General features: G+C 34.4%; 1 protein-coding gene across 3 annotated transcripts in view; it reads right to left on the bottom strand.

The window, feature by feature from the left end:
- The window catches only part of S100PBP (S100P binding protein), a 30,232-nt gene that overhangs the window by 15,860 nt on the left and 2,318 nt on the right, over nucleotides 1-12,054 (bottom strand). Inside the window, exons 2-5 of one of the 3 annotated variants that reach the window (XM_012722240.1) lie at nucleotides 8,365-8,481; nucleotides 6,823-7,667; nucleotides 6,144-6,265; nucleotides 4,737-4,843 (exon numbers count right to left, since the gene is read on the bottom strand). In XM_012722240.1, the coding sequence (XP_012577694.1) occupies nucleotides 4,737-4,843; nucleotides 6,144-6,265; nucleotides 6,823-7,665 (1,072 nt within the window). In that variant the 5' untranslated portion in view covers nucleotides 7,666-7,667; nucleotides 8,365-8,481. The remainder of the gene's footprint in view (nucleotides 1-4,736; nucleotides 4,844-6,143; nucleotides 6,266-6,822; nucleotides 7,668-8,364; nucleotides 8,482-12,054) is intronic. The other 2 variants (XM_004679422.2, XM_012722241.1) reach the window with 2 other exon arrangements.

Genomic DNA, 12,054 nt, shown 5'->3' with positions numbered 1-12,054 from the left:
CATTTTCAGGGGGTGGGGAACACTGGTAATAATTTAAGTTGCACATGTAAAAAATTAAGGAAAAAACTATTTGTTATTCTCAAAAAAATGAGGTAATTAACTCCAGAAAACTAATTTAAGAAAGAAAAATGAAACCACAGTATACTATAGTACAATACTTGGTTTTGGCAGTGAACAATATTTACTTACTTCTAATACAGTGAATACTGAGATTTAACAACCATTACAAAAAGCTACTACCAAAAAAAAAAAAAAAAAAAACCATAAAGTTCAAGAGTTGGCAAGGATATAGAGAAACTGGAACACTGTGAACTGTTGGTAGGATTATAAAGTAGTATAACCACTCTCAAACAATACAGATGTTCCTTAAAAAATTAAAAATAGACCTACCATATGATTTAGAGTCTACCTCTGGATAGATATCAAAATGAACTGAAAGCAGGGTCTTAAATACATATACCCAGGTATACAGCAGCACTATTCATAATAGTCAAAAAGCAAAAGAACCTACTTAAGGATGAACAGATGAACAAAATATGGTATATACATACAATGGAATATCACTTAGCTATAAAAAAAGACCACAAAAAATATTGTATGATTCCATATTTATGAGATATAAAGTAGTCAAATTTATAGAAACAAAATAGAATGGTGGTTATTAGGATTTGTGGAAAAGGAGAACAGGCTAGTTATTTAATGGACATAGAATTTGAGATTCATGAGATAAAATAAAGTGAATATACTACTATTGAATGGTATACTTAAATGGTCATGACGAAAAAAAACTTTTTTCTTCCATAATTAAAAAGATAGTCTCATCAGAAGACCACAGGACTTCTCCATCAGTCACATTGTGATAAATTGAGCATGAAAAAGAATAATGATTATAACACACTGATTTTAAAAATCCATAAAGTGCTAGTGATATTAAAAAAGTACAAACAAATGTTAGCTAAATGTTAGCTAAGAATTGTCTATACAACTTAGTGTAGATTCAGACAAGGATCATCAGTAAATGCTTAAAAAACATTAGGGGAACAACTGTTGTGGAAGAGGATGTTGATAAAATACCAAAGTCAGGATTACCACAGATGATTTACTAATTGCAAAGTGGGAAATGTACCTTACAATGGAAAGATGTGGCAGCTAACAAGTTAACAACGTGATCAAACTTAACATTACTACTAGAACAACCTATCATTACGCAGTGCCTCCTAATTTCACACAGGATGAATACATAACAGTACCTATGAATTGTTCCAGCCAAAAACAATCCTTCACCTGAATCCAATCCTTCCTCTAAACCCACTTTCCAGATTACAAAAAATACAAGGGATGGAAAAACAATTTAAAAGACACACAGAAGAAACAACTGGACACAATGCAGTTAAGTGAAACAATCTACAAAACAAGTCATCTAGATTAAGAGAGGCTGAGGACACAATATCTAAACATGACCCTAATCAGATTCTGTTTGAACAAATTTACAGGATGTTTTTGAACCTGGGGAGTTAGAAAATAGAATAGGTATGAGATGATTTTAATAAATTATGATTAAATATAAATTGCCAATAAACATGAAAAGTATTTAATATAATTACTAAAACAAAGTATGTTAAAATTTACCTATCAGCTTGGTGACAAAAATTAACATAATTTTTTGGGGCAGGACAATCTTATAACATGTAACAAAAAGTTTTAAAAATATTTATATACTTTACCCAGCAATTCCACTTCTACGCATTCATCCTATAGAAATAAGAGTTGTACAGAAATATTTATTGACCAGAATGTTCTTCACTGCAGCATTGCTAATGAAAATGGACACAACCTAATTATTCAAGTTGGAATAAAAAAGTATATAATACTTTGTAATGATTAAAAATTTTAATTTGAGATATTTAACATGGAAAGGTCCTTAAATTATGTAATGTAAATGGAAACGTGATCCAAGGGGGCAGAACTAAAAACTACTATTTGAAATTACAGGAGTTTGATTCAAAGTAAAGAATAAGTTTTTAACAATTAGAATTTTCTAAACAATAAATGTTCTGCTTCATGAAGTAATGAATAGTTTTATTAGAACTCTGAGCAAAGGCTGAGTCACCTGACACAAAATATACAGAAGAGATTTATTTATTAAAGAGATCTTAATGGTCTTTTTTTCTCCTCTAAGAACTTCTACCTAATAGAAAGTTTTCCATTAGCTGGAAAGCCAGGAAGGAAGTGGTTATAAATGCTAGTAAATACCCATGTGACATCAAAATGAAAAAGAGATTACATCTACATTAGAATAATGGAGCTGAATGATGAGTGATATTATATTCAGTATCAGTATCAATGTATACTATTGGTAATAAGAGAGATGACAACCAACGAAGAGAATTCAAATTGAAATGCCATGAACTACAAGTGAATATGCTCCCTATTAATTTTTCTGTCTAATAAAGAATCTAGAGTCATAATTCCCAAGTTAAAATAGCATTACACACCACAAAAATGACAGAAGACAATATGCTTCTTTTTGCTCTCTGTCTATTCTGTAATTCAAACAGAGATGAAGAACATGACTCTGACCCACTGTAACATGGCATTTACACATCTGTATTTTGGATGTGTAAATACTGGCCAGTGGGAAGCTACCAGAAGTCAGTGTCACAAGGGGTTCTTAAAAGGTAGAAACAAGCACTGGAGGCCTAGAAAAGTTTTAGAATAACTGGTGTCAAAAAGGAGTCCCTTAAAAGATGCACTTTAAAAAAAAAAACAAAACACCTTTTACTATGGAAATTTGCAAATATACAAGTAAAGTCTAGTGAATTCCCACACATCACTCAGTATTTTATTAAAGTTGTTTTCTCTAATTTTCCAGTTTTTTTTCTTTTTGAGATTTAAAACTCCTAACTTCATACTATTTTACCTGTAAAAACTGAAATATGAAAATAAATACTTTCCTTAAGCACCAGATAAATGTTACCGTGGTTAGGTTCTGTTCATTTGCATTACATTTGTCCTCATGTACAACTTTCCTATTAGTTAAGCCTCATTATTTTCCCCATTTTATAAATGTGAAAACTGTTTTTATTAGCTTGAGATCACAAGATCTCAAGCACTAGTGGTGCCAGTGATACTATAAATCTAGATGCACACCCTAAGCCAGACTTTACCAACCACTAAAGTTTGCTGCCTTTCCTCTACTTAGCCATTTCTTATGGGATGGGGAGTATTGTGGTAATAATGGGAGGACTGATAAAGAGGGATGAGACTAGAAAAGATGCTATAATACAAGCATCTGCTTGTTACTTTTTTGTGAAATTTTCTTTTCTAAATGTCCCAAGTGCGAGAGGAAAATCTCGCTGGATAGCGTCAGTATCAACTGTCTTAGACATAAAGGACATCACACCTCATAGGAGCTAAAGAAAAGCAATGATCAAATCTCTTCCACAGAGGTTGAATAAGGACAGAGTTTGTAAAATCTGTCCCACCAATGACAGGTGTCTATGTTCCATCAAACCTTTAAAATAGTTCAAGCACAGGGATCTCACAAGCAGAAGACCAATCAATCAGTACAACCATTTGATTGCTTAATAAAATTCCCAAGTAAAAAAATAAAAGGACCTGGAATAATAAATTCTTCTGGCCAATGTTTCAGAGTTCTAAACCTTTCACTCATCCATAGCCTTATAAGAAAAAACTATGAAGTAATTCAAGGTTTGTCAAAGAAAGGTTGAGTATCCTCTAATCCTCCAAACTTCTAAAACTGTGTCATGATTTACAATAGATCTGTGAATAGCTGAACTAATTATCTTTTCTGTGGAGCTTACCTAGGGCATCCTTTTCTGTCTTCCATTGTCCCCAAATATAAACAAAAGGGCTTCTTCCTACTGTACTTTATACATAATTCTGTTAGCACCAACCAATACTGCAATGTAATTATCTTTTGCTTCCCCAGATACCGATTCCTAGAGGGCCAAGACCTTACCCCACTCCTCCTCACATTTCCAATCACTAATCTTCAAGTCTAACACTAAAGAAAGCACTTGGAAAGGTTTGATGAGTGAATAAAGAAAAGAATCTAAAGATGACAGAATATAGACACGATCTTTATGAGAAGGCATTCTTTCATCAGTAGCCCTCTAACCTCTGCCCTTCGGTGGATGTTCACAAATTCAGAACAAATGTGACACTATCATCTCCGAGGGCTGAAGAAAGATTTAGCTATTTTTGTTTACAATAACTTTTACTGACTAGGGAGAACTCGGCTTGAAGAGCTCGGCAATCAGAGCTTTTCATAGGCTTTATTCAGAAGCCAAGATGCAAAAAATGTATTTGAAATGCCCTCTTTTTACATTTAAATATTGAAGGCAATAGGGAGGTAATTCCAAATAATAATTAAAAAAAACAACATTATGAGGAGTACCAGGTCACCCACTTCATTTTTTAGATAAAAATCCCTAGCAAAAAATTACAGGTCTGTTCACAGTCCTCAAAAAAGGGGAAGTCTCTTCATGCACTACTGAGTGCCCTTGCACCCATTCTCTAATGCTGACTAGCCAAACTACTCTTGGGAATATCTGGTTAGGCAATCCCTTGATATAAAAATCTTTGTGTACAGAAGTTTTCCATCTCAGCAATTTAAGAAAAGTCAAAATAATCTCCTACTTTAAGCTAATTACACTGAAAAAATAAAGTTCCATTCCATCTTTTTACATGTCATTCTTTGGTTACCATGTTACCTTGGTTAGAGTCCTCTGGGCCTTCTATGTGAGCAATGACACTCCTGAGGTAAATTTCCTTCTGCTGTTCTAGATTTGGTTGTGAAAACGTTGGCAGAACATTAGTCCTTGAACAAAGCAAATCAGAATGAGGAAAAACCATCCATTAGAACCATAAGTACAGTATGTTGTAGGGAAAAGTCATATACTGTTAATCAGCAACAAATTTCAGAAATATTATTTTAAGACCCATTGAAACAAGATAGTTTCACTTAACATGAAACTGAGTATAGAGTTGACAGAAAAAAGAATACAACCTGTTAATAAGGCATAGAAAAATAAAGATTATCTGAAAGCCTTTGTTGAGTGCTTCAAGGTTATAATTCAAGGTTGATGAGGAAATAATTTCAAAGAGTCATAGAAAACTGAATGAGATAAAGATTAAGAACCAGCTGGATCTAGCATTTGGAACATTTATGACCTTGGCTAGAACAATTTCTAGCTCTCATTCATACTGATTACACTGTACTGAGGAACCTACTGAGAATACTAGTATCATAAATTCATTACCATTTGAGGTAAACTGACTTATGTTCTTTAGTGTAATTTCCATTATATGCAATTCACAAAGTTTCTTTGATTATGTAAACAAAACAACACAGAGGACTGAGATTAAGAGTGGTAGTCAAAGAGAACTTTAGCCTTGTTTATAATTTTTTAAAGCAGAGATCTGTGTAATCAAAACTTTAAGAATCTCTTTATAAAGAAGTCCATCTGACTCAACCTAAAATACAGCTTTGTTAATTGAAGAGTCCATGTAGAGACACTGCCATCTCCTGGCAACAAGAGAGCAGAATGAAGATGATGCCCAAATCTGTAGCCTCTACTGGCATTTTCCCTAGGAACAGTGGTAGGCAAGTAGTGAGAGATGAGGAAAATATTTTCTACAGTTATATTTTAACATCTTTGTTAAAATTATTTTAACCTGATTTGGTGATGGGAAACCCGTGGGGATTACAATGGAGATGAAAAAAAAATGTGCAAAATGATGTAAAAATAAACTTTAAAAAAAATAAAAAATAAAATAAAATAAAATAAAATAAAATTATTTTAACCTACTGTACCTATAACTAGGTTTCCCCATGCAGAAAAAAAGAAACCTTATATTTATACAGTGCTTTCACTAATGTCTTTTTATTCTTCAAAACAACTCTGTGAGGCAGCAGAGAAGACATTAACCACATTTTATTGACAAATAATTCAGAGATTGACTTCCTCAAGAACACAGCTAGTTAGTTACCGGTGATCTCCAAATTTAAAATGTGTTTACTTTGATGTAGGTTTTCTTTCCCTCCACACCAAGGGGAAACTGAGGTGGGGAAAAAATGAAACTGTAAGAGAAACCATAGTATTTTATTAGACTATTACCTTGTTTTGGCTTGCAGAACAGGAATGACTTTGCCTAGTCTTCTCTCGTGGACTTTCAGCTTCCCAGAATCCTTATCAAGTATATCCTGCTTTTTTTTTTCCAGAGTGGAAGAAAGATGGTCCTTAGTTATAAGAAAATAACTGAAAACACTAACTATGGCAATACTCTTGAAGGCCACAGGCATATCCTTGAACCCTAGCTACAAGGGTTCTTCAAATTGGTAACTATAATTATAAGGGGAGAAAAAAAATCACCTCTGTGTAATAATTATTATATCCATTTGACAGGTAGAGAGTCAGATTCAAAGACGTTAGGTAAATTACTTAAGATTTTTCAGTTCTTCAAAGACTGGTGATCAATATAATAGAGCATGACAACGAAAAACTGAAACTTAGGCCAAAACCCAAAGCAATAGTAAAATCATCTTAACAGTTATTCAATAAGAGGTAACTTACTATGTATATTATTGTAAATATATTTCATTAATCCCTATTAATTTAAGTGTTACTAACTACAATTTATAGGTTAAGAACTATGAAGAAACAAGGGACTAAATAATTTGCCTTCGGTCACAGTGATAGTCAGCATTCAATCTCAAACTGAACACAAATCTCTGCTCTACCACTTTGGAATGAAAATTATTTTATTTTTCTCTTTGCCTTGAAAACACATACTTACTTTGTTTGATGAACTGGAAACAACTGGAAACCTCATTTCACAACTTGATTTATGTGATACACTTCTCCAAGATGACTCCATATTAGGAGTCTCTGAATGGTCTGAGATTTGAGAGAATACAGGTGTAGGTTTCTTAATGTCAGACATATTTTTATCAGAGACAGTGTGCTGAAAGTTACTGTTTGAAGAAGGGAGCAGTGGTCTGTCTCTGGCAGAATTATTGGAGCTGATCCCTTCAGACTCAGTGCAAAGTTTGCCCTCATTTGGGCTCAGACCATCTTCTCTCATTTCTTCTGCAATGGAGGAGGGCTGTTCATTATCTTTGGATGAATCAGTCTTGTCTTTATCAAGTACAGCATCACAAACTGTTGGATCAAATGGTGCAACTGTTACTTTTATAAGATTCTTTTCTAGTGCAAAGTGTCTGTTTAATGGTTTAGTAGGAATTGATCCATGACCAACTGAGGAAGTTAGCTGAGGTAGTCTGAAGAGTCCAGGGGTCTGATCTACTGGTACTGTGCTGTACACTGAGTTTTTCTCTTGGGGAGTATCAAGTAGAATTTGATTCCCTCTCCCGCCCTTCTCAACATGCCTGCTGTCATCTTTACACAACCCTACTCCCGAAGAATAGTGTTCACTTGCTAGATCATCATCCCTTAGGAGTTCCTGAATCTCTTCTTCTGTGAGGCTGAAAGGGCCATCATCATCTTCTCCATCAGACAGCTCCAGCAAGGAGTCATCCAATCCATCCTCATCCAATGAACCCCAAGAAAATGGGGCACTGTCTTTAGGCAAGAGAGAAGTACCAGAAGATTGTTCAGAGGGCACTAGTGAGCACGTCATGTCTAAAGAAATAAGAGAATTTTACTAAGAAACAGGAAATATCACTATACCAATTCTAATTTGATCTACAGTGTGGTGGTATCCCAATATTTCAAATTCCTGGCACTATGACTTTGAACACAAACAGTAACTTTAAGATACTGAACATTACCAGAGTCTTGAACGTACATACCAGAAAGATACCTTTTCCCCCTATCAAAATGGTAAAAATTAAGATGACATGATAATCTGGATCAGTGTAGATGTCAGAAACAATCACCCTCAGTGAGAGTTAACACAATATTTTGTGAAGTGTAATTTAGGATATCATTGACCCAGTAATATCACTTCTGGAAAATTTATCCTGCTGAATTACCTACTATACAAATGGACATGGATATATTTACAAGGATGTTCAAAACAGCATTATTCAAAATAGCCAAGTATTTGAGGAAACCTAAATATTCATTACCAGAACTGTTGAGTAAAATCATGGTACTTTCATATTAACTACAAGTTTAAAGAATACTTTAAACTTACTTCAAAACACAAAGTGTATCTGTACATACAATCATGAAATAACATCAACAACATACAAAGTAAATATATTTTGTAAAGTATTTGGATTTTCCTAGCTTACACTTTCTAAAAAATGGACATAGAGGTCTGTGTTACTTTAAAAAAAAAAAAAAAAACAAGATAAAGAAATAGCTTTCATACTGTGTGGAGCTGCTGGCGTGATCTCTGCCTTTGCCACGAGACCAAACGGGAAAAGGTTTCAGCTCCAGCTAGCTGTTCCTTTCAGGAGACTTGTCAAAATGATTGACTCCCACCTTCCTGCAGGCACAGAGAAAATTAGAGGATCTTCTCATCACTTTCAACTGTGCTAATTACAAAGTCAACTGTATTATGTTTTAAGGTGTTCCATCTATTAATTTTCATCTTGATTTTATTTTAAATACCAGAAAGTTGGATTTTGAGTCAAGAACATCAAAGAAAAACCTTTAGAGGAAAATTATGCAACTGAGGAACTAATTTTGTTCCTCCCAACAATTTGTACTTTCTTAAGAATATCATTTGCTCTAGTAGGATGAATACTGGTTGAGTCCAAAGACCTCGTTTGTAGTCCTGGTTGTCACTAACCAGCTGTAATATATTTGCACAAGCCATTTAACCATTTGGACTTTCCTCCTTACTTCTAAAATGGGGGTGGAGAAGAAAGAATAGGTGATGTCTAAGACCCCAACAAGATCTACAAGCTAATCATGACCATGTGTACAAATCTCATTTTCAACACATATAAATGCAAAGGCCACACAACACTAATGGCTGTTATACTGCAAAGAGATGGAGAGAGATCAAGAGGACACTGTAGTATCAATTTATTTTTCATATGAATATTATCTATTACATGTATAATTAAAACAGCTAATATTTAAAACAACTTAGTGATAGATAATCTATAATTACTTTCTGGGTGAGAAAAAGGACAGAAAACTCATATTGCATATATCATATAACATCTGAGAAGCTATAAAAAATGTTTAAACACTACATTCCAACAATTCAGAAAATCTTTTAACTGCAATTTTTTCCCCAAGCCACTTTCCTCTATTCCACACCTTGAATTTTAGCTTTACTCATTCATTGTTTCAGAAAACAGATAGGAAACAGAAAACAGAAAACAGTCTCTATATGATTTCTAAGAAATAAACACATGATATCCACCCTTAAGGAATACATAATCTCGCTAGGGAGACAACACTGAAAGTTAAGTACCAATATGAGAAAATATAAAATAGGGAGTTAGAAGGGAATATGTTATTTTAGATTAGAAGGTACCTATGTAATATATAAGCATTGGGACTACAGTATTTTATGTTTGAAAGATGCTCAGTAGATCTTAAAAGCTCTCATCACCGCCCTCCCTTGTGGCACAACAGGTTAGGATGCAGCACTGCAAGCTAGCCACAGCCACTTCAGTGCAAGTTCGATCCCCAGCCTTGGAGGTGACCCACATGGTGCAGCAGACCTCTCCTGGCCTGCCCGTTGCTTCCTTCAACAGTGTACTTCTGCCTGTTCTGCTCTCCACTCTGTCTCTGGTGGATCCTCTCACGGACCCTGCACCTCTGGTCTGTACCCCAGTTCTGTATGCATAAGTTTTATAGATAGATAGATAGATAGATAGATAGATAGATAGATAGATAGATAGATAGATAGATAGATAGATATAGATAGATAGATAGATATAGCTATGAAATTGTTATGTTGTACAACTAAAATACAAAGTCATATTTATTTATATCTCAATAAACTGGAGAATATAAAGAAACAAAAGGGACCTTGTTAAACTTAATCAACTTAAAAATGAGATGTCACAGAAAGAACAGAAATATTAAGTACCTAATCTACACCAGTCACTGTGAGATACATACTTTTAACTGATCAACATACCTCTATAACTTTAATAAACCTTATATCAAAGGAACTAAACTTTGTTATTTAAACTTAAAATTGCTATGACTTTTTAATCAAAACCTTAAATATTGTAAGAGTTCCAGGCAATGAATCAGTGTCTCTGTGAAGAGGAAATTTCTCTGCCAGTGACTAGATTATTTTCTAGAGTTAAGTTATTTCTTTAGGCAACAATAAAGAGTCTACTTTTGGACATTTTTTTTCTTAAGATCTTCGGTAATCAAGCACAAGTATCACAGACACTGGGGTTAAGCAGCTACACTTCTTAGAAACCTTTCTGAGCCACTACTCCCACCTCTGACTCCTTCCAAAGATCTAGTCCAAGTATTTGCTTGACCAAATGAGTTCAAAACTAAGATGGGAGGCACTAGTAACAGCACTAGAACCAATAATACTAGAACAAGGATTTAAACCCAGGTCTAATTCCAAAGGCATTGTTTTTTCTTTTTAGACTACCTTTGGTTCAGACTTGCCCAGGGTCAGTCATCAAATGGCAGTGCTTTCTACATTTAGTACACTGTAGCATACTATGATGATGTAGATACTGAAGAAAGTTTTGGCAAAAACAAGTTAAGCTACCTTACTATACAATTTAAGCACTGGCTTTTTGTGACTTCCCAAATGGAAATACCAGACTGTGCTCAAACCTCACTGCGAGAAAAGCATTACTTTACAAGCTTTCCTGTATACCGATAGAACCAGTATTTTTTACAACCATTGCAAGCATCAATTCCTATGCCACACAAGATCTAGAGGCACAAAGCTGTTTCTTCTGAGTTTCTCTCGTAAAATGTTCCAACAGGTTTGGTAGCAAAAGCATGCAAAATACCATAAGCACATCGTTTTTAACATCCACAAATCATTCTCACAATTTCCTCATTTAAAAAGTTCTATTATACTTTTAAACATATACAAAATATATTGAATCCTCACATACCTCTCATACAGCCCCAATAACTATCAACCCATGGCTAATCTTGCCCCACCCAGTTCCCCCTCCTTTACTAGATTATTTTTAAGGAAACCACATCATCTCATCTGTAAATAAAAATAACTATAAAACATGTAGTTCAAAGTTCCAATTGTGTAATATTTAAAATTAAAATATATATATATAGATATAAGATCCATACATTATAACTGGCTGATATATCTTGTGAATATTTGAATCTGTAGCTTTCCAACCTATTTTTTGTTGCAATTTACTTGTCAAAGAAAACAATGCCACAAACTGAGTAGGGATACACATGTCATTAAATTATGAAAACATGCATAAAAATAAGAAATACCAAAGGCAGGATAGTGGTTACATCTGGTGGTAGGGAGAGGAATGGGAAAGGGGTTATGAGCAGCTTCATTTCTATCTGTGATGCTTCTGTTTCTTTTAAAAAAAAAATTAACATATCAAATATGATAACATAAGATAAAGCTGGGTGGTGGATATAACTTTTTAAGCTTAATAATACTTTAATTAAGGAGTCAGTGAGAAAGATATTATTACATGTTTCAAATGCCCTCCCTTATAAAAATGAGATCTGGTGGGGTTGTTGCAAGAATTAAATGACATCATGAATATAAAGCACTTAGCACTCTACAGGCACAAAAGCTAAATAATGGAGGTTATGAGACAGATTCTCATTAGGCAGACAGGGTAGAGGCCCCACTGAGAGTGGAAAATTACCTGCCCTGAGCCTCTATCAAGAGACAGCATATAATGCCCAATAAGAGGGTAAGAGGGTAGGATGGTGGTCCCGCCTTCTATCTGCATGTTAATCTTTAACAAGCACTTCCCCACGCCTGTATTCAATAGATAAAGGAACTCTAGTAAGCTACCTCCCTAAATATTCATATAAAGCACCCTGAACATGAGCACTTCGATGGTAAGCCAGTTGGTCCCCCTTCCCTGTCACAGGGAGCTTTCCTAGCCATTAAACT

This window comes from Condylura cristata, unplaced genomic scaffold, assembly GCF_000260355.1.
Source record: "Condylura cristata isolate star-nosed mole 26May11 unplaced genomic scaffold, ConCri1.0 scaffold00008, whole genome shotgun sequence".
In the NCBI taxonomy this organism is placed as follows: domain Eukaryota; kingdom Metazoa; phylum Chordata; class Mammalia; order Eulipotyphla; family Talpidae; genus Condylura; species Condylura cristata.
The sequence above is the reverse complement of the archived record's forward strand: the minus strand, read 5'-3'. Positions and strand labels throughout refer to the sequence as shown.